Consider the following 25,836-nt stretch of genomic DNA (forward strand, 5'->3'; position numbering starts at 1 on the left):
AGGTCTGTCCAATGTTTTAAAAATCACAACTAAACCAGAGTGAAAATCTATATTCAGACATGTTTTTGGTCCAAGAAGTCCATTTCAGAATACCCTTAAAATATCTTGTTTTTTACATTGGCTATTAACAAAGTTGGAGGTTTTTTTTTTTTTTTTTCTTTAAGTAGAATTTGGTGCCTTCATTTTTGGCAAATTACTAAATGAATGATTAGTTTGTATTCAGGACAAACAATTTAATTGCAGTAATTTTGGGGGAAATACAGGAACTAACAGTTTCCAAATTAAAACTCTGAATAGGAAAGTGATTTTATTGGGTAAAATTTGGAAATTTGAGTACAAAGAACAGAGGCACCTGTTAGCCCACCATTAAAAAACCATAGTAAGGATTTTGGTTGTTTTTTAAAATGAGCAAGACAAAACAAAACAAGCAAATTTAGATGATGCCATAGTTATAATCTTGAATCGTTACTTTCTTCTCAGTGTGAGAAGAAAAAAGTACAAAATTTAATTGCTGAATTGGATTCCAGTATATAGATAGGTATACTATAGTTCCTCTGTTATTTGGCATAGCTTCCAGATTTGTTTAATCTTTGCATATAAATTTTTGGATACATCAGCTGCTTAAAATAAATTTGGCTGTAAATGATCAATTTGTGTCTGTGAGTTTATAATTCAGATTTTTGTAGAAATGATGGTATTTTTAAAATGTGCCAGAAGATCTGACTCTTAAAAATTATCCCATCCTACCCATCTCCTCCCCTCCCAAAAAACCCTGCAATTTTATAACAAATATTTTAAAATTAAAATACCAGCAAATTTTTGCCTTGATAAAATTGGATTTGAACTTTTAATTTTATCTGGAGTAGGTGCGTCTTTTTCATTTATTTAAAACTACTTGATTTTAATTTTTCAGAGTCTTTTTTTCCCTTGCTCTTCAGAGGATATTTCGCTCCTGATTATGATCTTTTGTCTTCCAGAGTAACAGCTATCCACCAATGTCAGATCCATATATGCCTAGTTACTATGCTCCATCCATTGGATTTCCATATTCTCTTGGGGAAGCAGCATGGTCCACGGCTGGAGACCAACCTATGCCGTATCTGACAACCTATGGACAAATGAGTAATGGAGAACATCATTATATACCAGATGGTGTGTTTAGTCAACCTGGGGCATTAGGAAATACCCCTCCATTTCTTGGTCAACATGGATTTAACTTTTTTCCTGGTAATGCTGATTTCTCTACATGGGGGACAAGTGGATCTCAGGGACAATCAACACAAAGTTCTGCTTATAGTAGCAGTTATGGCTATCCACCTAGTTCTCTTGGGAGAGCTATTACAGATGGACAGGCTGGATTTGGCAGTGATACTTTGAGTAAGGTGCCTGGCATTAGCAGTATTGAGCAAGGCATGACCGGACTGAAAATTGGTGGTGACCTGACAGCTGCGGTGACAAAAACTGTAGGTACAGCCTTGAGCAGCAGTGGTATGACTAGCATTGCAACCAATAGTGTGCCCCCAGTTAGCAGTGCAGCGCCTAAACCGACCTCCTGGGCGGCCATTGCCAGAAAGCCTGCCAAACCTCAACCGAAACTTAAACCCAAGGGCAATGTGGGAATTGGGGGTTCTGCTGTACCACCACCTCCTATAAAACACAACATGAATATTGGAACTTGGGATGAAAAGGGGTCAGTGGTAAAGGCTCCGCCAACCCAACCAGTTCTGCCTCCTCAAACTATAATCCAGCAGCCTCAGCCATTAATTCAACCACCACCATTGGTGCAAAGCCAACTGCCTCAACAGCAGCCTCAGCCACCACAACCACAGCAGCAACAAGGACCTCAGCCACAGGCCCAGCCTCACCAAGTGCAGCCCCAACAGCAGCAGCTGCAGAATCGCTGGGTAGCTCCTCGGAATAGGGGAGCTGGATTCAACCAGAACAATGGAGTGGGCGGTGAAAACTTTGGTTTAGGTGTTGTTCCTGTCAGTGCTTCACCTTCTAGTGTAGAAGTGCATCCAGTGCTGGAGAAGCTAAAGGCCATAAACAATTATAATCCCAAAGACTTTGACTGGAACCTGAAGAATGGACGTGTGTTTATAATTAAAAGCTATTCTGAGGATGACATACACCGTTCAATTAAGTACTCTATCTGGTGTAGTACTGAGCATGGTAATAAGCGTTTGGATGCAGCTTACCGTTCCCTGAATGGGAAAGGCCCACTCTATTTACTCTTCAGTGTGAATGGCAGTGGACATTTTTGTGGAGTGGCTGAAATGAAGTCTGTTGTGGACTATAATGCATATGCTGGTGTCTGGTCTCAGGATAAGTGGAAGGGCAAATTTGAAGTTAAGTGGATCTTTGTCAAAGATGTTCCCAATAACCAGTTACGGCATATTCGCTTAGAAAATAATGACAACAAACCAGTTACCAATTCAAGGGACACTCAAGAGGTACCCCTAGAAAAAGCTAAGCAAGTGCTTAAAATAATTGCTACTTTCAAGCATACCACCTCAATCTTTGATGACTTTGCACATTATGAAAAGCGTCAAGAAGAGGAGGAAGCCATGCGTAGGGTAAGAGTATAGTAATTTTTTGTGTAGGGTCTTTTTATTGGGGTGGTGTGTATGGATGGGTCTTCTTTAATGTTACATTCTGAGTTTAGGAGCTTTACTCCAAAGGAGACCAACTACTTAAAAAACAGAACCCTGCAAACTCCCTTCAGGGCCTCTCGTGGCACCTGGGCATTTTCTCGTCCCAAGGGTCGTCCTTATTCTGAATTTGCCTGTTCTTCGTACTCAGGTGATAAAAGTCATTGAGTTATGTTCATCAAAGTTCCATAAGTTCTGCATTTATAACCAAGCAGATTCAGGAACTGGTGAGGGGCTCTAATACTAATACTAAAATTAATTTTATGCAAAAATGTGTTAGGTATTTGAAACAGCTTTTATTATAAATGTTTCAGTATTACTTATTTCCTGTTTATGAGAAGTAAAACAGACTTTTCCCCTGAAATTCTTTTCTGAACCATTTTGTAATTTGTACACTTAAAGCATTTGTCCAAAGTATAGTAAGGATTTGATGTGAGGAAGACAACTTAGAGTTGGGAAGGCATGGGCTTTTAGATTTTGACAGCAGAGTTTGATTTCTTAGTCTGTTATTGACCTTTTGTGGCACTCTTAAGGGAGACTTTCCTGAAGTTATACACGGTTTCTGCTTGATTCATATAGGCCAGAATTTGATCATGGGGCACTCAGAGCAAGACGTGGCTGGGGAATATTTTTTTGTGCCAAACCATGAAAAAGAACTGGGGTCCTGTTTTTAAGAGGAAAAGAAGGAAGGATGGAGTAGACAACTAGCAGACTTTTTTCCATAGAGAGTACATTTAAATTTCTTTTCAAATGCAGCAGGGATAAAGTTAGAAGCTTTTTAAATAAATTATGTTGGTTACTATCGAGAGCTCTTATGTAGAAATTAAGGTAAAGCAGAAACTTAACTCTATAAAATGTCAGTAATTTTGTTTCTGTGTATGAACTTACATGTCTTACGGCTTCTTCGTCTGTGCAGACAAGGAAATTATTTTGGTGAACATTCGTCACTGGTGAATAATAATTGAAATAATGATTCTAAAGCAGCTGTTTGTAAACCTTAGGGCACTTAAATTATTGAGATGCTTCTTGGAAAGACAGGTTCTTGAGACCCACTGTAGGAAAATCTGATACACAGTTGGTCTTTGAACAATGTGCAGGTTAGGGGTGCCAAATTCCTAGTTTGGAATTTGTGTATAACTTCTGCCTCTCCCCAAATTTAACCATTAATAGCCTCCTGTTTATAGGAAGCCTTGCTGATAACACAGTTGACTAACTCATATTCTGTATGTTACATGAATTGTATACTGTAGTCTTACAATAAAGTAAGCTAGAGAAAAAATGGTATTAAGAAAATCACCAGGAAGAGAAAGTACTGTATTTTACAGTATTTGACAGAAAAATGGGCCTACACAATTCTTACCCATATTGTTCAAGGGTCAGCTGTATTTGGTAAGAGACCTCGTGGTGTACATTTTTAACAAGCTCACCTAGGTGATTCTGGTGCTAGTGATTGCAGTTAAATGTGGGAGAATGAGGAAAAAGGGATCAAAAGTATCTCCTGAATTTTTGAGCTTAGCGGTTGAGTAAATGGTCAGACTGAACAGCCATTACAAATAGTGTATCAGGAGAATGGATTTGAGATATGAGAAGTGGGGTGCAGGTTTTCCTTTTAGGATGTGCTGATTGTAAGATGCTTTTGAGAAATACAGTGAAATCTCTGATTAAGCAGTTAGATGTGGGAGTCAGATTTGGGAGCTTTCTGTTCTTAAATAGTTGTTCTGTGAAAGTGGGATGAGATTGCTCACGGAAAAAGATGCATGGCAAGGAATTATTTCTCAACTCTTTTTTTTTCCCTTCCACCACTTAGGAGAGGTCACCCTTGTATGTCTTCTACATTTCTTCCCTACCCAGTCTGAAAATTTAGTCCTAGTTTTATTTATATAATTGTCTCAGGAATTGTTTATGACAGTTACATATTGTTTTACGTCAACACAGTGATTTAAAGTTAATAATTTTTTAACTTTAAAATTGTACATTTAAATTGTTTCATGGTTTACTGCCAGTCTTGATGATGTCTGACCCACCTTTGACATGTTTATCTTGAATCCTTTTTTTTTTTTTGACTCTTACGTAACTTACTATTTTTTTTTTTAGGAAAATTAATTTGGTATATATATTTGTTGATTATATATAATATAAATATAATACATTTGTTAAATCCTTCTAGATTCAGAAAATGTCTTTCTTTGGCCATGATATGTGAACAATAGTTTACCTGGATATAAAATTCTTAGGCTACAAGTTTCTCATTCAGGCTTAGATTTATAGTTACATATTTATATTACATTATTTATAGTTTTATATCATGGAGAAGTCTGAGGCCAGCCTAAATTTTCTTTCTTTGGAAATAGCTATTTCTGTGTACTACAAAAGATTCTTAAAATATGAACATGTATTTGGAATGTGTTTAATATGGACCTCTATTATAATTTTCCTTAATCCTCTGTCCTTATTCCTTTTAATTTATATTTTCTTTTTTCTGGTTATGTCAAAAAATATAGTGCATCTTTGTCCTTGGGTGCTATTGGTTCTTTATCATTTTTCTCTGTATTTGGAGACTAAAATTTGAATTTCCATGTCATTATTTTGGTTTGCTTTGTGTTGGTTTTGTGATCTGTCAAGTTTTGAATTCTTCGGTGACCATGTTAGTTTGCTTACAATATTACATCTAGTTCCCACTTATATCTGTTGATTTTCTTTTTTGTATTTGATCCAGAGTCCATCTTGTTCATTGAGCACAAAGCTGACTGCCTAAAGCTTATTTCTGTTTCCTGTATTTATCGTTTTTGAAACTTCTTCCTCTTTCATATGGTTTTTAACTTGTTTCTTTTTTTTAAATTTACATACAGTAAAATTGTAAATTCCCTTTTTTTGCCTCTTTGTAGTCAGATGCTTCCTTCCCCCTTTGGATTAATCTGTTCTCTGTCTCTATAAGGCATTTTCCATAATGTCATATAAACAGAATTACACAGTGTGTAATCTTTTAAGACTAGCTTCTTTGACTTAGCCTGGTATCTTTGCAATGTATCAGTGTTGTTTTATATATCAGTTCTTTGTTACTTTTAATTACAAAACATCATTCCATTGTGTGTCTTTACCACAGTTTACCCATCCAGCCTCTGAAGGATTTCTGGGTGGTTTCCAGTTTTTGGAGAATGTAAATGAAGCTCCTATAAATTCATGTACATATCTTTTTTTAAAGTTTTTTTTTTTTTTACTCCTGCAGTATAATTCACTTTATTGGAGTAGGCAATAAAGGAGTTTTAACACATTTGTAAATTTGTGTAACGACCACCATAATCAGGATACAGAATAGTTTCATCATCCCTGGAAAACTGTCTTGTACTATCCCTTTGTATTGTATTCTTCCTCCATGTCTAACCTCTGGCAGCCATGATTTGGAATATATATATATATATATATATTTATAATTGACACTGTTAGTTTCAGGTGTACAACTTAGTGATTCGACACGTTCACCACAATAAGTATAATTACTGTCTGTCGCCATACAAAGGTAACTACAATAATTAACAGTATTGAATATTTCCTGTTCTGTTCATTTGGTCTCTGACATTTTATTACTGGAAGTTTGTACCTCTTAATCTCTTACTCCTTTTTACTTATTTTACACATCCTCACCCCCTCCCCAAACTCCTGTACCTTTTTCTGTATTTATGAGTCTGTTTCTGTTCTGTTGTTTTTTAGGTTCCACATATAAGTGAGCAAAATCATGGTATTGTCTTCAACTTATTTCACTTACTGTAGAATAACTTCTAGGTTCATCCATGTTACATATGGCAAGATTGCATTCTTTTTTTTTTTTTTTAAATGGCCAAGTAATGTTCTGTTGTGTGTGTGTGTGTGTGTGCCCCATCTTTTTTAGTCATTCACCTATTGATGGGCACTTGGGTTGCTTGCATATTTTGGCTGTTTATAAATACTGCAGCAATAAACATAGGGGTGTATACATATTTTCAAAATCATGTTGATTTCTTTGGATAAATACCCAGAAGTACCATACTGGATTGTATGGTATTTCTATTTTTAATTTTTTGAGGCACCTTCATACTGTTTTCCACAGTGGCTGCACCAATTTATATTCTGATAAACACTACACGAGGGTTTCCTTTTCTCCACATCCTCACCAATACTTAACTCTTGTCGTTTTGATACTAGCCATTCTGACAGGTGTGAGGTGAGAACTCATTGTGTTTGCATTTCCCTAATGGGTAGTGGTGTTGAGCATCTTTTCTTGTGTCTGTTGACCATCTGTCTTCTTTGGAAAAATGTCCCGGTCTTTAACCCCTGATTGGATATGTCATTTGTATTTTAAGTATCTTCTCCCATTCAGTAGACTGCCTTTTAATTTTGTTGATGGCTTCCTTCACTATACAGAAGCTTTTTAGTTTGATTCATTATAGTTTGATTAGTATCACTTCTTGTGAAATGGTATTTTAAGACTCATTTTGACTTATTTTCTGTGATCATTGAACCTGGAAGAGAATCATTCAGGTCAGGTATTTGCTCCAAAACAGGGTTGTTCTTTTCTTTCTTCTTTTCAATGCTTAGTGTTAGTTGCATGTTCTCTTCCTGCTGCACATAATGGAGATGAGAGAATGATGTTCATTGTTGACTTCATCAGTGTAGTGTTTCATCAGTCTGTGAGAATGAGAAGGGAGAACCAGTACATGGATGTGCTAGTAAGTGTAATTTAACTTTGCTTTAAGTTTGAAATTACCATATAAGGTAACAGTTTTCCCTGTTTGTTATTTGTTTAGCATTTGTGATACCATGTATCCTTGTCCAGTTTTCTTTCTGGCGCTGTTATCCCTTGTCCAGGAAGAATGTGTAGACTTTTATTTGTAGATTTTTTCTTAGATAAGCTTGTGCTTGCACTTTAGCTTTCCGGCATAACTGTTTTTAAATACTCCTGCATCCCAGTGATGAAGGATGTGTTTGTTCCCTGTCTGTTATCCGTCCTCCTTGGCTAAGGAGGATAAATCAGTGGTGTGTTGGTAGAATTTTTTTTTTTAACTTGTTATGCCTTTTTTCTTTTTGACATAAAAGGATTTGTAAGTCATTGTTTAGTTTGACCCCTCTGGTATTTTGCTGAAATTCTTCAAACCTTGTGATATTTGGAGGTCATATTTTCCCAAGTGCATAATTCTTCAGTCTTTGGGTAAAGTAGGATTTCTTAAGACACACAGTAGCACTAATTATAAAAGAAAAGATTGATGAAATTTGACCAAATTGAAATTTGTTCGTCAAGGGGCGCTTACTTGGCTCAGTCAGTAGAGCATGTGACTCTTGTGTTGTGAGTTCAAACACGATGTTGGGCGTGTGGAGCTTACTTGAAAAAAAAAATCTGTTCACCAAAAGATGCTTTAATGAAACTGGAAAGACATGTTAGGCACTGCAGAAATGTTGGATGTAGCTGACCAAAAATTAGTATCAAGAATATGTAAAGAACTCCTGTGAATCAGTTTAAGAAAAAGATGAACCCAATTGAAAAATGGGCAAAAGATGGATAGTCATTTCATGAAAGAGGAAACAAATATGGCTAATAAATATGTAAAAATATATTCAGTCTTATTAATAACTAGGGAAATGCAAATTAGGACTATAATAAGAAAATAGTTTGTATCCATTCATTTGGCAAAATTAAGAAATTTGATGATATAAGGTACTGGAGAAACTAGATCAACAAAATCTCTTCTGCAGTTGCAGAGAGGAGCATTGATAATAGCTATGTGAGGAAGTAGTTTTGCATTCTCTTACATAAAAGCTGAAATTTCATATACCTTTGAATTCAGCAGTTTTCCTGGATTATACCTAAGAGAAACTTCCCAAATACCCGAGAAGACACACAAGAATGAAGTAAATACAATGAAGTAAAAGGACTGGTAGAAACCTAAATGCTCATCAGCAGGAAAAAATAGCCAAAATACATTGGTGCCTTAGTAGTACAGTAGTACGGATCGAGAATGCAACAACATACATGAATCTTTTTTCCTTCATTAGTTTGTTTGGAAATAATTTTCAATTTATTTGGAAGAACAAGAATAATACCTGAAACACTCATATGCCTTTTATCCAGATTTACCTATTAACATTCTTCCCTGTTTGCTTTATGTGTGTGTTCGTTTTTTTAACAATTGGAGAATAAGTTTCATATGTCATGGTTCTTTACCCCCCCTCCCCAAAACGTATAGTATATATTTCCTAAGGATAAGGATACTCTCTTAGATAACCACAGTATTCTTATCTGTTGATCTACAGTGTCCTTTATGCCTTTTTTCTAGTGTAAGACCTGGGCTAAGATCAGGTAGAGTACCTAGAATAGCCAAACAGTTTTAAATAGTAAAAACAATTTTAGAAGGCTTATACTAATCTGACCCCAAATCTTTGCCTTCCAAAGGCAAAGGTTTGGGAAGATTTTTTCCTATGGTTTTTCATAGAGTTTTTAGTTTTAAATTTTAGATTTGGGTCTGTGGTTACTGTAACTTTCTTTGATTTCTCTTCCTTTTGTGTTCATGTTTTTATGACGTTCTTAGGCCTACTTGTGGTAGAAGACAAGGACTTTAAGAAGCTAATTCCATCTTCTCATCACTGGGTCTTTGATTGACTTTTTTTGTTTGTTTTTTTCTTCTGGTTATTCTGACAGTGGAGTAAGTCTCCAGGTTCCCTTGCCATCAGAGCACTCAGTGGAAGAGTTTGCTAGACGTCCTGTCAGGTTATATAATACTTAGAAAGTCATGCTCTGTCTTTTAGAGTAAGGGGTATTGGTGAAACTTAAAACTGGAAGAGAAATCCACGCTAGTTATCATAGTATTTGCCTACTTCTTTATTCTTAGATTTGAACACATATTTTTTATATATTTGATTAAAATCAAGCTTAATGACAGGAGCAGCCAAGACAACTCACTAAAAGAATTTAGGGAGCAGAAAATAGTTTTAAAAAATAAAACTAATTTGTTGTTAGTTTGGATTCATATGTAAAAAGAAAACTAGAAAATGTTCTTGGAAATGAGAAACGTGAATGTGCAAATAAAAGTGAGCAGCAGATAATAAAATGTTCATGTTTTAAGTCCCGTTGATCTGAAATTTCAAATCAAAGAAATTTCCAAATGTGGAGTAATAGAGATGAAAAATATATATAAAAGGTGAAAGAAGTGATGGAAAGAGGGGAGAGGCCCACTGTCTTTCTAAAGGAGTTTTGAAAAAGTAAGGAAAAAACCAAAGGAAGAATGATTGGAGAAAAATGCCCAAAGACCAAAGATTTATGTTTTCAGAAGGAATGGGCTCAGGCTGAGTAACTAGCAGTATTTTTTCAAATTGAAAAGAACTAAAGGCAGGATAGAGGGAAAATCTTAAGTTCCCTGAGCAAAAGACAGATTACCTACTGCAGATGAAGGAGAATCAGATTATCATCAGAATTTTTCCATCTACAACTCTGGATACTCGTACAGAAAATCTTATTTCAGAATGGAGGGGAAGAGGGTATATAGAATTATGTTCTTAAAGATGTATCTTAAAGATGTCACATTATATCATGGAAGGGGAAATGCAAAATAAAGATTCCAGGTGTGCAGGAGTAGTCACATAGCCTTCATGAGAAGGTAACCTGAAGAAGTTTTTCAACAGAAAAAGGAATTCAAGAAAGGTAAAACCTGTTAACTGGTTATACTAGAATAAGTCTCTCTCAACAGGGACTATGCATCTGATAGGTGTTCGTTGTATGTAGTTTACCTCAGGACTCTGTGCATCTCTACTCAGTCTGTTAAATTGGTGCTGTGGTCTTTGAAGCCTGACAAATGAAATGAGCCCTCAGTGGGGAACCAGTGACCTTGGAGAAGTGAAGAAAGCTAAAAAGAAAATAGCATTTCTAGCCAATCATGTTCTCATTGGAACATAAGCTCTGTGAGAGCAGGGCTTGCTTTTTTCTCTGCTGAATCCCTAGCACCTAATGATTGGCAAATAAGCAGATGATTAACTGTTAACTGAGTAGATATTCTGAAGAATCTCTTTCCTTTTGTAAAGTTTGAAAGCTTGAATGAATTTTTATTTATTGGTTTAAATCGCTGCACTTTTTTTATTTAGGAACTATGTACTTGGTCATTCAAGTTCCATAATGAATGCTGCTTTTTGGTTTTTCCATCTGTAGAAATGGACACTAGCGTATTAAAGATTTAATTATAGTTAGAGCAAAATGTTATGAGATGGAATGGGAAGGAAAGATTTGAAGAAGGGTAAATAAATGGAGTATTTTTCTCATCTTTCTAAAGGTAACATAATTGTTTAAAGATGATATATCAAGCAGTTGTGCTTGGCATATTATTTAGAGTCATAAAGACAATCACTAAAACTAAAAATAGTGTGGCTTCTAGTGTAAGGAGGGAGGAGAGAAGGAGAATGTAACATACTCATCCACTGTGATAAATTACCTGTCATATTCAGTGGGAACGAACGGATAGTGTCTGCATTGAGAAAACAAGAAATATATATATATATATATACACGCACACACACATACACACATAAATATATATTAGTATATATACTAACACTACTTAAATAGTGGCAACCCATTAGGAGGAACTTAAAATAGAAAGGGTTAGAGGTGGATAGAGGAGCTTGCTTTTTACTTTAACTTGCTCTTTGTATGTATTACTTCTAATAATAAAGCTAGTTTAATTAGAAAAATGAAAGAAAACAAAGAACCAATAATGTTCTGGCTGTATTTGTACAGATAAAATAAATTCAAGTAGTCTGCACAGCAGAATTTATTTTTGACTGTTTAGATAATCCTTTTATTGAAATTTTACTTTTGTTGTACTTGACCATGAGTCATTTAGATCCTACTAGTTTCTTTCATTCTTATAAATCCTTATTGACCAGGAAACTTAATCTCAAGTGAAATTTTTTGTTTAATAGTTTTTTCCTCTCCATATAGGAATTAGACTTTTCAGTTGCCTGTAACTTTGAGATGAATTTCCAAAATACAGCATTTACCTGTTCGTACAAAAAGAGATGAAAACCTGCAGTTTATGTAGAATAAAGTAAGACATAATTATAATAAATTTGTTATTAAGTGGTTTTAATTTCTAGAATCTTCTGTGTATTTTATTTATGTATACTATATTATATTGTTAGGTATTTTTAGGCTAGAGTAAGTTTTAGTACCTCATACAGTATTTTTTGTGATGGGAATAATTTTGATTCTGAGGTGATAAGTCTGTCTCAAGAGTAACCCAATCTTTGTTAATATACAGAAGTCACTTCAACAATAATTATTCCTGTGATAACAGTAAGCATTTCCCTGACAGTTCTATATTTCTTTTTCTCAAGTAGAACACTTGGTTTAATGCTTTCCCATTAATCAAATTATAGTTCTTGGGATCAAGAATGAGTTGAAGTCTGTGCTCAGCCACCTTTTGGTAAATTTTTTTTTATGGATGGACTTTCTTTTTTATGAAGTGAGTTGATTATGATTGATAGTAACAAATTCAGTACATAAAATCTTGTTTTTCCTTTGATCTTTACAGTAAAATTTGGAGAATATTTCTTTGGAAAGTAGATTTTGGCACCTGGATACCATAAACTTTTTTTTTTTTTTTTTCTAAAGTAAGCTCCACATCCAACATGGGGCTTGAATTCATGACTCTTAAGATTTCACGTACTCTACTGACTGAACCAGCAGGTGCTCGGATACCATAAACTTTTTTATACTGCATATTTAAGTGACAAATTCTCTGATAAAACATTGAGTGACATGTTGTGTATTCAAGATGATGCAGTTAAAAAAAAGATGATACAGTTTTAATTGTCGTAGACTCTTGTTTTGAACTTGATAAAAATTCTTTGTAGGCCAGAGGTGAGAAAAGAGGTGCTTTGATTTAACATTTTATAATGCTGATTTGTTTGTTTTTTTCTTGGATAAATATTTTTACCCCATAGGAGAGTTAGTAGCTGTATTTTGTTCCAGTGCTGATAAAGAATTTTCAGAGTTTCAGTTAAATGAACTATCGGTATTTACTGGATTAATTACATACCCTTCGGAGATACCACTTTCATACCTGTCATGGTATGAACAGTCATTAAATTTAATGGTATTTCAGTTATTTTTCTTGAGCAGCAAATACATAGTTACCTGCAGGAACATATCTAAGTTAATATGAAATATTTTTTTTAGGTTTCAGGAATTAACTCAAATTATTGAATTATCTTTCCTGTTTACTTCTAATAGTTTATTTTAAATTTTTGATGTTGCAGTTTTCTTTAGAAATTTACTTATATCGCACTGTATAATTACTGAGTGAAACTGACTTTACTGTTTCTTGGCAGAAAACTTTGAATTTATTGAAAGGTATTTCAATTCTTACACATTCAATACTGATATTTTTTGGATTTGAAATAACATAAGGGAATAAAAAAGATTACAGTATATATAATAAAAGAACTAAGATACAAAAAAGCTACTAGTGAACAGTTCCACTTGTGAATGAAAGTCTGAAATGTAATTATTTTATTACTTTCATTTTATTGTAAGTAGACTAAAATCTGATCCAAAATGGAATTGGATATGAATTCCTTTGGCTTTCAGAGCCTCTGTTCTTGGGTCCTCAGACCATCCTTTTTAACCCACTGAGCCACCCAGGTGCCGCCCCCCCCCCCCCCCGCTTTGTTTTTTTTTAAGATTTTATTTATTCATTTGACAGAGATCACAAGTAGGTAGAGAGGCAGGGAGAGAGAGAGAGGAGGAAGCAGGCTCCCTGCTGAGCAGAGAGCCTGATGTGAGGCTTGATCCCAGGACCCTGGGATCACAGACCATCCTTTTTATATGAGAGAACTAGCACACATCTTGTATTCTGGTCAGCCTTTATCACCATATATTTTGATCCTGTATGTTCTTAAGTGTGGTTCCTTACTCAGTCAACAGATAAATATTAAAGGTTACCATTGAGCCGCTAATGATAAAGAGCCCTTTCTTTGTGGAATTCAATCTGCTTGGACATACAGACATTTAATTTCTCTCAGTGAAATTTTACATTTGTTGGTGTTGGGGACCTGCACATGTCTCTTAATGAATTTATTCTAAGTATTTTATATATGTATTTTTTAATTTTTAATTTTTTTTACTGTTTTATATTTGTAAATGTAATTGTAATTTCAGTTTTTTCAGTTGTTCATTGCTGGTTTGTAGAAATATTTTGTATCCTGTGACTTTTGTAAATTCACCTATCAGTTCTCTTAGTTCTAATAGAATATCCTTAGGATGTTCTGCCCAATAGTCACATTGTAAATAGAGACCATTTTATTTAGTTTGACCTTTATGTTTCATTTTATATATGATTTTATTTTTTAATACGGTGTGTCTTGAACGTGAAATTAAGTGAAAACTAGAAAACCAAAATAAGGCTACACATCCACAAAAAAGTTAATTTAGTGTGATGAATGATATTATTTTGTTGAAACTAAATCACAGCTCTAAACATGAATTAGTCCTAATTCTAGGACTTCTTAGAATCATGTTGTTACTCATTTGGACCTAAACTAACACATACTGTACCTGTTCTCCACCATTTTTCACTATTCGAAGTTACTCTTAACTCTTCCATTTTATAGTACACTTTGAGATTACTTGATCTTTGGTTGGTACAGATGAATTGTTTATAAATTACCAGACTGCATATACTTACTCAAACCTGAAATACTTTATTGTGTAAATGCAGACTTGAGCACTGGAATCTTTTAAAGCAGTTTCTTTATTATAGTGTGGTCGTGCCGAGGATCAAGAATGTTCCTTCTCACTTACATAGAAATGTAAGTCTAAAAAAATTGAAGAATTGGCTTCCCAAAACAGAGTCTCCAAAGCATAATCATTATCCTTTCCCTTGATGATTTTTTTAAAATTTTGAATTTATTTTACAGCATAGAACTGATCTGTTTCCCTTATATTCTTTGTCTTTTGCTTTCTTAATGCCAAATGATTGATCATGTTTTTGGGATAGTGCAGGTCAGAAGCTTATCTCAGTATTAAAACACTTTAATGGATCTGGACAAATGTACAGGCTTTTGAACAGCTGGGGGTTTTATCCATCTGTTACTGCCCTTGTTTTGCTCTCTAGTGTGAAATTTTTCAGTCAGTAAGCCAATCTGAGTAGATTTTATTCCTGGTAAGTAATTAATTTTCCTGAGGAATTGAATCTGTTATATTTTAACTGTAGTCATTCTTTGTCTATAATTTTGTCTTTTTTTAAAACATGACTATTCTCCCACCCTGGCCACTGCCCCCCCTCCAGCTCTTTTTTTTGTTTTTTAATTTAAAAATGAAGTCTGATAATTTACTTGTTTTAACTTTGGGACGTAATTTTAACACTTTTCCCTATAAACAATAAAAAGAAGCAGGGCAGCCATTAAATTAACAATACCCTGAAGAACATCTATGCATTTCATATTTCTATGGCAATATGATATTTAATATATTTGGGATTTGTATTTTTTTAGCTTTTTATTATGCTTTTTTAAAACTTGATTTTGAATAATTTTTACATTTACAGAAATGTTACAAAGATAATACTGGATGTTTCTGTATGTCTAGTTTCTCCTAATACTGATATGTTACATAATGCTAGTATGTTTATCCAAACTAAGAAATTAACATTGGTACAGTACTATTAACTACAGATTTTTTTTCCAGATTTCCCCACTTTTCCCACTAATGTCTATTTCTGTTGAAGATCTGGAAAACCATTTTATACTTAGTTTTTATGTCTCCTTAGTCTTCCCTAAGCTAGGACAGACAATTCTTTGTTTTTCCTTGTCTCTCATGGTTTTAACACTTTTGAAGACTACAGGGCACATGTTTTTTAAGGTGGCTTTCAGTGTCAGTTTACCTAATGCTTTCTCATAATCAGACTGAGTTTATGGGAAGAATACTGCATAACTGGTGTGTCTTTCTCAATCTAATTATAGGTAACTTAATACTCAGTGATACTCATTTTGATTACTTGGTTTAGGTTGTATCTGCTAGACTTCTCTAATATAAGTATTTTTTTCCTCCCCTTGCATACTGTGTTCTTAGAAGCAAGTCAGAATGTCCAGCCCCACACTTTAGAGGAGGAAAAGCAAGCCCTACCTCATGCAGGAAAGAATATTAAAAGAATTTGTGAAAAATTTTGTTACTTAGTTGTTATTTATTTGGCTCCTGTGTTTGTACTTTTTCTTACTTCTAGAATATTCGTTTTGTCTTAGATCTATTCTACGGTTCTCTTATTTTTTTTTTTTTTTTCTTTGTGATTTCTAGCTCTCTTTTTCTGCTTTGTAATTTGAGGTAATTTTTGGACTTAATATTCTACTCCTTAAATAAGGCAATGAGCATTTTGAAGCCCTTTCATTCATCTACTGAAATTTTCAATTTGAAAGTCAGATTTTCAAGCTAGACAAAAGGTGTTTGTTGCATTTGGGTCTCAAGTGACTGCCTGCCTGCTTTCTCTCTTTCTGTCTCTCTTTTCTACCCTCTCTCCCCCTGCCACCAGGTATTCACTGGCTCTTTCCGCAGTTCTCTTTCGTTGTACTTATATTCCTTGTGCTTATTCTCATTTTCTTTTTGGATGGTGAGACTTCTTAGATACACAGTTGCTTTTTCCCTTTTGGCTTATGTAATCTTAGTTCTGGTTACTGAAATATCATTAATAGTGATAAACCTACCAGTGATTAAAAGGAAGTAAGTTATCTATTTGTAATGTTAAGGGCAAGCTTTTGGCTCTTCGGAGGACACTGAAGAAAATTTTGTTTTCCAGCTGTTTCCTAGGTAGGAAGTCTTAGCTCATCCATTATGCTCTGTCAAAAAGACATGGGTTAGCAAGTAAACTTCCTCCTGGAGCTCTTCTCCACTGGCCAAGTTCTGTTTCTGGGCCTTAGGTTCATACATTGGTCTTCAGTGTCTACTCAGCTCAAAATGGGGAAGAAACCCTATACCAGAGACTGAAAAGCCCTCAAATCTCCAAATCTGACTGGTTGAGGCCTAGCTGTATTATTAATGGCAAATGAGAGAAGGAGGGATCCCTGCAAATTGTTTTTTGAGTTGTCAGTCATTGTTAAAAGTGAAAATTCTATGAGTCACTTTGGAAAGTTTGTGTCATAAAGAGTGTGTGTTTAAAGTGCCTTCTTCTGAACTATTGCTAAAGACATAGCTCTTAAGGTGTACTGGACCATGCTCCTTTTGTATAATTCAGGTTTTTTCCTTCCTGTATTACTTCCCAACAACACACCAGTACATGTTATTTATGATGACAGTTGTGTAATATGTATGTCATTTTAGAATAGCACAAGAAGTTATCACTGATAGCTCCATATTGCTTAATCTCATATTTCTAGTGGTCTGTAGTCAATAGCATGCCCATAGATCTCTCATTATATTTAAATACTTACTTAATGTTAACAGTGTCAGGCTCAGTTCTAGATCTTGTTAATATAAATATGAGTTTTGTTGTCTTAAAGCCAAGGTATTGACCATATTCAGGAAGACCTGAGTTTTGTTGATGGACATTTATAATGCTAAGGACTTCCAAATATGTATAAACCGCCCCCCGCGCCCCCCCACCCCCCACTCCGGGCCTTTCCTCCTGTCTCCAGACTCTTATGTCGGACAGCCTATTTCATATCTTCTCACAGCTGCCTAATAAGTGTCTGAAATCTAACTCCCCTCTTTCTTTGCCTGCCGCAAACCTTCTCTATGTACAGGGCGCCACTGCTCTTCCAGTTAAGGGGACTCATTCTTGACTCTTTCTTTCATAAACTCTGTCTCTAATCAGTTGATACATCAGTAAGTCAGTCTTGTTGATTCTGCTTTCAGAATGTATCTCAAAACCAAGCTCTGCATCTTTCTTCACCATCTAAGGGCTGTTATTGTACTGGATTATTAACTGTGCTAGTTTTACTGGCCTTCCCATTCTCACCTTTGCTTCTCTACACTATTACCAGCAAAACAGCCTTTAGAAGAGATCCTTTTGTGACAAGTGAGACTAAACTGTTACATTCTCCTTCTTCTCTTGACACTGTTAGTATCAAAGTATTGCTACCCTCAAAATACTCAGGAGATGCTCCCCCTTTATCTAGTCTCTGGAATAGTTGGTGTTAGTTTAGAATGATCAGTTCTAGGACAATTAATTAAATGTACTATATGAGTCTGGAGGCTCTTGGCTGGCTCTTGGTCTCACGGTCTTGGGTTTGAGCCCCAGCGTTAGGTGTAGAGGTTACATACATGCATGCATACATACTTACATAGGTATATAACAAATAAAAACACGGGGGCACCTTGGTGGCTTAGTGGGTTAATGCCTCTGCCTTCAGCTCAGGTCATGATCTCAGGGTCCTGGGATTGAGCCCCGCATCGGGCTCTCTGCTCAGCAGGGAGCCTGCTTCCTCCTCTCTCTCTGTCTCTCTGCCTACTTGTGATCTCTGTCAAATAAATAAATAAAATTAAAAAAAAAAAAAAAAAAACGAGCCTGATGGGGTTTTGTGTGGGGTAGTTTTTAATCATTGATTTATGTTCTTTAGTTATTAGAAGTCTCTTCTGCAGGTTTTCTGTTTATTCTTGAATTTAGTTTGGTAAATTGTATGTAGGTAAATTTTATTTTTAGGAAGTTGTTTTAAGGTATTTTTCATATTGGCATGAATAGTATTTTTATTTTTTAATTGTATCAGTCTTCATGATACTTAAAATGTATCTTCGTTTTAAATCAGTCCTTCCAGAGATTTTTCTGTTGCTAGGTTTTTTTTCCCTCTCCAGACACTAGCTCTTCCTTGCAAACACCAATTTTTATTCTCTTTGGTTCTATTTATTCTTGTTTTCTGTTTCATTATTTTCTGCTGCAATCTGATTTCATTCCTTCTACTTTTGGGGACTTATTACTCATTTCCTAACATACTGAGTTGGATGATAGCTCATTATTTTTGAGCCTTTTTTTATTCTTTTCAGTTTTGCACATGTACATTCCTAAGTGTTTGGTGGGCCATAGACTAAGCATTTTCGTTGTACTGATGTAAAAATTTTTGAATTTCCATTATGATTTTTGGGGAGACTTTTAGGAGTATGTTTTTAGAATTTCCAGATGTTGGTAAGGTGTTTTGTTGTTGTTTACCTCTTTTGCTTCTAAAACTGATGTCAGAAAATGTGATGTTGTATGATGTGGACTCCAGTATTTATTGAGATTTGCTTTCCAGTCTGACATATAGTCACCTTTTTTGGTGGTTCATTGTGAACCCTGTAATTGCCTCTGTTTTCTGTCTTATGTATATGCAGCCTACATTTTTATTAATATTTCCATTTTACCAATTACAGAGAAATGTGTTAAATTCTCCTGCTGTAATGAGAAGTCTGTAAAATTTTCTTTATAATTCTGACAACTTCTAATGTATGTAAAGTTTTTTTAGTTTAATATTGTGTCATAGCTTATTTTAAAAATGTCTGTTATTTAATATGTAGTGACCATTTTATCTCCCAACAATGGTTTTTGCCTTTAAATCAGTTTTGTCTGGTATTAATATAATTCTATCAGTCTTTAGTTGGTTTGTGTTGTCTTAGATCTTTTCATTACTTTTAACTTTGTGTCATTATGTTTTAGGTTATTTTCTTGTAATCATGTATAACTGGATTTTTGAAGCATCTGAATTGTTTTCATTGATGAACATACATTTTTTTGATGCTTGATATAAATGTGTATTTTTGCTGTCTTATTTTGTACTTTCTAATTAAATGTAGATCATTCAAGCCCCCCGCCCCCGACCCATCTGTTCTATTGGATTGATTTTTTTTTCCTCTTTTTCTGTCCACTGAGTTGGAAGTTATGCATTACACATACAGATTTATTATAGTAAGTGTAATTTTACATATTTTAAATTTGATCCAGTTAAAGTGCATAGTTGATTACTGTTCAAACTGAAATAGCATCTCTAACTTCTATTTAAGTAATACATGATCCTCATTGATACAGCTGATCATCTTCCTTGAGTTAAATTTCTCTTTGTCTTACATATCCTTAAATAGTGCCTTTTTTTTTTTTTTGTCTGTACTTTTGGGGCCCTTTGTGGAGTTGACGAATTTCTCTAGATTTTTATATCTGGCTAATTAAAGCAAGTTTCAAAATTTTTCATACAAATCTATCTGTTTCCTTCCATTTAAACTGATTTTATGTTTAGGCTGTTTTCTTCTAAGCACTTAAGGCCTTTGTAAAATTAAACTGTAGCTCCCCAGTACCAAATTATCTTTTTTTTTTATGTTGTTGAATTTTTGTTTTTATCCTTTTGAAATGTGATTAATTAGGTAGCTTTGTGTCTGCTTTCATTTTGTTTTATTTAATTTCAGAGTCTTTCACTGATAATGTGTGTATAAAATGATTTGTAGCTATCGTGGTAGGGCATTTATTTGATTAGCTTTCTGTATAAAGTACTGTTCTTCAAGTTCTAGGAGTAAATTAAAATAAAAAAGGAATTTAGTAACAAAGAACTTAAAAAGTTCTCTTTGGAATGTAAAATACAGTTTTCTTTCTTTCTTTTTTTTTTTTTTAAGATTTTATTTATTTATTTGACAGGCAGAGATCACAAGTAGGCAGAGAGGCAGGCAGAGGGAGAGAACAGAGGAAGCAAGCTCCCTGCTGAGCAGAGAGCCCTACGCGGGGCTCCATCCCAGGACTCTGAGATCATGACCTGAGCCAAGGGCAGAGGCTTTAACCCATTGAGCCACCCAGGCGCCCCAAAATACAGTTTTCTGATGCTGTCACAGGATGGGAACTTATTTTGACCAGTTGCAAAGTGCATTCATATTTATTATAGAACATGTAATGCTCTTGGAAATATAAAATGGAAGTAGTGAAAACAGAGAGTGAGTCTTATAATTTGTTTAAACACAGGTAATTTTCAGAGTGTGTTCCCTGGACCAGCAGTGTCTGGATCACCTGTGAACTTGTTTAAAGTAAAAACTTACAGGGGCACCTGGATGGCTCAGTCGGTGAAGCATCTGCCTTTGACTGGATCATGATCCCAGGGTCCAGGGATACATCTTCACATCTGGCTCCCTGCTTGGTGTGGAGCCTGCTTCTCCCTCTCCCTCCTTCTCCCCCCTGCTTGTGGCTCTCTCTCTGTCAAATAAATAAAATCTTGAAAAATAATAAAACAAGATGGTGCAAACAGACTATATGATGCATTCACTTGATAGACATGCACAACGCTGGTCATCCTTTTTTTCACAGGCAGAAGTACTATAGATAAATACTTGGTTAATAAACATTGAGAAAATATCACTCAGTTTAATTTTTGTTCAAGGGATTTCCACTTAAAGGAAATAATAAGTAATCATGTTTCTTGATAGCGAAAAGTTAAAATATGATGAATGTGAGAATGTGATATAGAGGAAGTTTGTGATTCACGGTATTTTTTAGTTACTACTAGAATCTTAACGTAATACAACTTGAATGCAATTTAATGCAACTCTTCCTTTCCTCCTAACTCTGCCTAGCCAAAAGTTTTCATATTGTTTCAGAGGCCTTTTTGTCTGTTTTGATACCTCACCATTAAAAACTCATTGAAAGGCCTAAAAACACATTTCATACTCTCCTTAAAATTTCTTGGGAAGATAGGGTTGTGGAGAGGGCCATACTCTCCTGAAATAGGTCTTTGTGTTTGGATTGCTTAATTTTGAAATGTTTCATGGTAATCAGCCCTCTGTGGTTGTGTGCAGGTAAATCTTTTTTACTTACTCCAATTAGTATTTGAAGAAGTCTTTATGAAGATGGTTTGCATTATAGTACAAATAATTTAAATTTTTAAATAATGGTGGTATTTTATTAAAATTCTTTGTGTTTTTCTTTCAGGAGAGAAATAGAAACAAACAATAACCATATGAAGATGTCCTGTTAGAATTACAACACTAATGATGTAGACTCTGGAAATGCCTAATAAGTCAAAGAAGACATTATTAAAGCTTTTTTTCTGCTTAAGGTGACATCTTTGAACTCTAACACAGAATTGACTCTTCTTGTAATGGTTTTCATCAGCGCATCTGCCCTTATACTCTCACCAAACACACTTGAGAACTGTAACTTCGTCAAGCACTTTCTGTCCTGAAGCTTTTACCAGTATCTGCTGTCTTTTGTAATTATGCATCCTAGCTAAGGCACAGAAGACTGAATGAATGCAAGGATTCATTAACTCTTTGAATTTGTTAAATACTAACAGTTAACCATTAGAAGTGGTTCAATGATGTAAGAGTCACACTGCTTCAACTTTTTCTTTGTTGTAGTTTTTAAATTGTCAATTTTTAGCTATTTGACAGATTAAAAGCAAAATAATCATGCCATATTTAGTCCTGGAGTTCAAGTCTAAATGTTTATGTGAAAAATTATTGTAGTAAACTTTTAATATGGCAAAGCAACCTTAAGCTCTATTTTAGCCAAATGAAACATAATCTGAAATTATATTAGAACATTTCCCTTGTCTTCAAACTGTTTGGTGTAACAGAATATTGATATGCAGCTTGGTGGATTTCACCAATTAATGCACATTCTTCTCCCCTCCTTCCCCCAATAATATGTATACTGAAAAATGTGCATTTGTCTGAGGAATTATTTTGTTTGCTACCACTTAATGAATCTCAAAATTTTGAGTAAATGTACCTCAGTCTAATCAGACTTTTTATGACCTTTATAACTACATTTAAAACCCTTTAATTCCTATTTCTGGGTGTTTGCGAGCCTGATTGCTATCATGAAGTAAAAATTTATTACTCTAGGTATTCACTAGCTAAATAAACATAGTTCTTGTTTAGCAAGCATATACTGTTCCTCAACTCTTTTCTCCAGCTTTTGCAGTGTCCTGGCATCCTTAAAATACTTTGAAAATATGGCCTTGATCCATGGATTAAATCAGTATCTAAGTGAATGTGTTGATGTTTTATTGATCAGATCTATATAAATGGGAATACAGCATATATCTGGGTATTCTTATAGTTATCTTTTTAACATCTTATTTTTTTTCATTAATTACATATCAACATTAATTTTGTAACTTGAAACAAATTGATTTTGTATAATTAAATGTGTCAAGCATCTGTATTAACTGATTTGGTGGCATAAGGTTATGAAGATAATGTACCGCCCCTTATATTACTGTTCCAAAAGGAGAAAACTATGTAGAAAGATACATTAAGGGTGAAAATAGCAATATAGTAGATTTGAATACCTTGATGTTTTGCATTACTCCATTTATGTTTACATCATGTTTAGAAATGTTTTCATTTACTCTAGTCTTTGGTCACTTCAATTCAAAAATTTAGTGACAGATACTTCTTTGAGGCTTTCATTTATATAATTTTTTTGTACAATGTTTTCTTAAATGTACAAATACTGTATTCAAGTGGAAAAAAATACAGTATTTGTAATAATTTTAGCTACTTCACAGTTCTTTGGTAGTCCCAGTGTAGTTTTATCAGTGTTTACTGAAGGGAACATCAAAATGTTAATGGTGTATTACAGAATAAAGTCTTTCTTAAAGGAAAATTGCACCTATTTTACCTTTTTAAGAGTAAGCCATGAAATCTTGTAACATGTCTCTTAACTGTTTATAATGAAAATTGGCATTTGGGTATAGTCACCATAGCAATGGTCTACATCCCTAAGATTATATAGGTAGGACATGTCAAAGATGACTGTTGTCACTCTGGAGGTCCTATTAGACAAAACTGTAAAGGGGTGACCTTGTAGGAAGGGTCTGAGTCCTCTCTCTGAGGTTCTCTTTTTCTTGGTGCTTTATTAGTGACTCTGAATATTTTTATAAAACTAGTTACATTATAAGTGGATTCAAACTTGTTTAATTTACATTAAGTTTCTATGTAAGAAGTGTCACTCACTCAGCAAGCAGGCTGATTACAGTAGCAGACTCTGATGTCAGATGTAGTTGAGTAGTCTATTCATGGTGAGGAATACATCCCAGTGCCTTTAACCTGGATTTCTAATATTAAGTGAAATGGGTGCAGCATTCCTTTGGGTGGGGGGGACAAAATAACAAAACAAAAAAACTTTTTTCAAAATTGGTATTTTTTTTTTCTCATTTAAGTTTTCTTCAGAGCACCTGCCTTCTCTTCCTCTTTGGTCTGTCAGTGTATGGCAAAAAAGTTTTTTTCTCTAAGCGAAATTATTACAGATTGTCTCAATAGCACAACTAACTAAATATTTCTTAACTGTAGGGACCAAAAGGAAGAGAACCTGGGCTCTATAGCAGGAGACACATCATCAAATGTTGGAATAATCACAAATTAAGACATTACTGGCCCAGCAAATTGCTTGCTTTTAATACTTTTCCAAGATGTGGTTTGACTGTTTCTAATTAAAGTTATCGTATGTGGGTATTTTATTTTGAAAGGTATTATAGTTTGTATATTTAACAGTAAGGGGGAAAATGTAACCAAAATTAGTATTCTTTCTCTATACATATTGGTACTTGAAGATTCCTTTCAGAAGAAACCCCAGCCTTTTCCTAATTTTTAGTACTTAATTCCTCATTTTAACTCGAGTGATCTTTCTAATTAAAAAGCTGTGTTCTTTTTGAATACCATGCATGGGGGTTAAGCTGATGTTAAAACAGTTTGCAATAAAAAAGAATCAGCTTAAATCATTTAATCATTTCAAGTGCATTCTGCATCCTATAAAAATAAGTTTGAAAAACTTAAGAGAATTGTGTTTTCATTAAGTTTTGCATATCTTTTGTTATGCCATGTAAATTCCCTTCTTTTTCGTATGATTAAAGAAAGGTTATGATAAAATGATTAGTTCATTTACATTCACTTGTAGCAATTACATGAGAAATTGAATTTTGTCGTGTTTGGGTTTGTTCATTCCTGTGAATGATGGTACAGTTAGGTGAGATTTTCTGTTATGGTACCCAAACTCACCATTTGGTCCTCTTTAATCTTTGAGGGTTTCAATAAAAATTGTTCACTCATATCTGTGTTTTTTCCATTTTATCTTCAAAAATATGTATTGCCTGCCCTATTATGGATTTCCTGATTGATGGTTCTCTCGAGTACAAATAGATTGTATCGCTTGTTTTAGTTGGCCATTTAAATTAACTGGGGAAATTAAAGAGAGGGGGATAACAGTTTATCCTAATCTTTATCCGCTCCAGTGAGCTTATTCAATTACATGCTCTTAATACTAAACTTAGAGCAAAAGAGAAAGAGGCCTATTTGTTTTCATGTAATAGGAGGAAGTGGTGGTACCAGCTGTCTAATAACCCTAATCCCCCATTCTTGGTACCAGGGAATGCTTTTCTAACAGTCTGTATGTTATCCTTTGGGATAGATAGAGCTTATGTAGATCGTGATGAGTCTGACTGCTGCATTGATTATTGGCTGGGCTCTAAGGTACTTGTTCTGATGGGGGAAGAAACTAAAGAGTTCTGTGCTGTCACAGCTTAGATTTGTAGAACACTGATGGTATGTGATGGAGGCACAGTTTAACAGATTCACCCCAGGTGTCCCACACTGGCATCATCAGAAACCTCCTTTTTACTGGTCATTTCCTAAAGGGAGGGTTTGCATCTCATCGGCATATTTATATTCAAGGCTACTCATTTGTTGTTGGGACCCTAATTCTTACCTGCCTGGCTTTATCTTGCTTAGTGATGCTAGGTTTAGTAAGTCTAGTCTAGGAACTAAGATATTATTGTAGTCCGAAGTTAACAGGCTAACTCAAGGCTTTCTAATTACAGTACTTGTAATTGCATGATCTTGAGGTGTACTCTTTGCTCATTCCTTTTGGTGTACTAGTGAAAAGTAGAACTATGTATCACCTACACGTGGTAGTAGCAGTTTAAATACAGTTTATTTTTAAAATACTGCACTAAGTTCAGAATTTGCTCTCTAATTTGAGTTGCCTGTGTAGCATTGGGACTAAATGTAAATGAAACACTATTTTTGTAAAACTTACAATGCAAGGAAGATCTAAGTGCAGTTCATAACACTGACCGGTTCCTCATCCCTTCCTGCCACCCCACTTGCACGTCAACAGAATACCCCTTACATAGAACACGCTTATGGATGTAGATATTTGAAGGTTGTTTAGAAACATTATTGGCTCTGTCTGACATGTCTGTAATCAGAATGGAATTAGCATATAGCTGAAGATCT

At 34.6% G+C, this 25,836-nt stretch overlaps 1 protein-coding gene across 7 annotated transcripts in view; it reads left to right on the forward strand.

Moving 5' to 3' along the window:
- YTHDF3 (YTH N6-methyladenosine RNA binding protein 3) overlaps positions 1 to 24,652 on the forward strand; it is a 39,321-nt gene extending 14,669 nt beyond the window's left edge. For all 7 annotated transcript variants that reach the window (XM_032315724.1, XM_032315729.1, XM_032315726.1 and 4 more), the window contains 2 exons: positions 978 to 2,576; positions 21,527 to 24,652. In XM_032315724.1, coding sequence (XP_032171615.1) covers positions 978 to 2,576; positions 21,527 to 21,550 — 1,623 coding nt within the window. In that variant the 3' untranslated portion in view covers positions 21,551 to 24,652. The remainder of the gene's footprint in view (positions 1 to 977; positions 2,577 to 21,526) is intronic.
- The last annotated feature ends 1,184 nt before the right edge of the window (positions 24,653 to 25,836 follow it).

Source organism: Mustela erminea, chromosome 16, assembly GCF_009829155.1.
Source record: "Mustela erminea isolate mMusErm1 chromosome 16, mMusErm1.Pri, whole genome shotgun sequence".
NCBI lineage: Eukaryota > Metazoa > Chordata > Mammalia > Carnivora > Mustelidae > Mustela > Mustela erminea.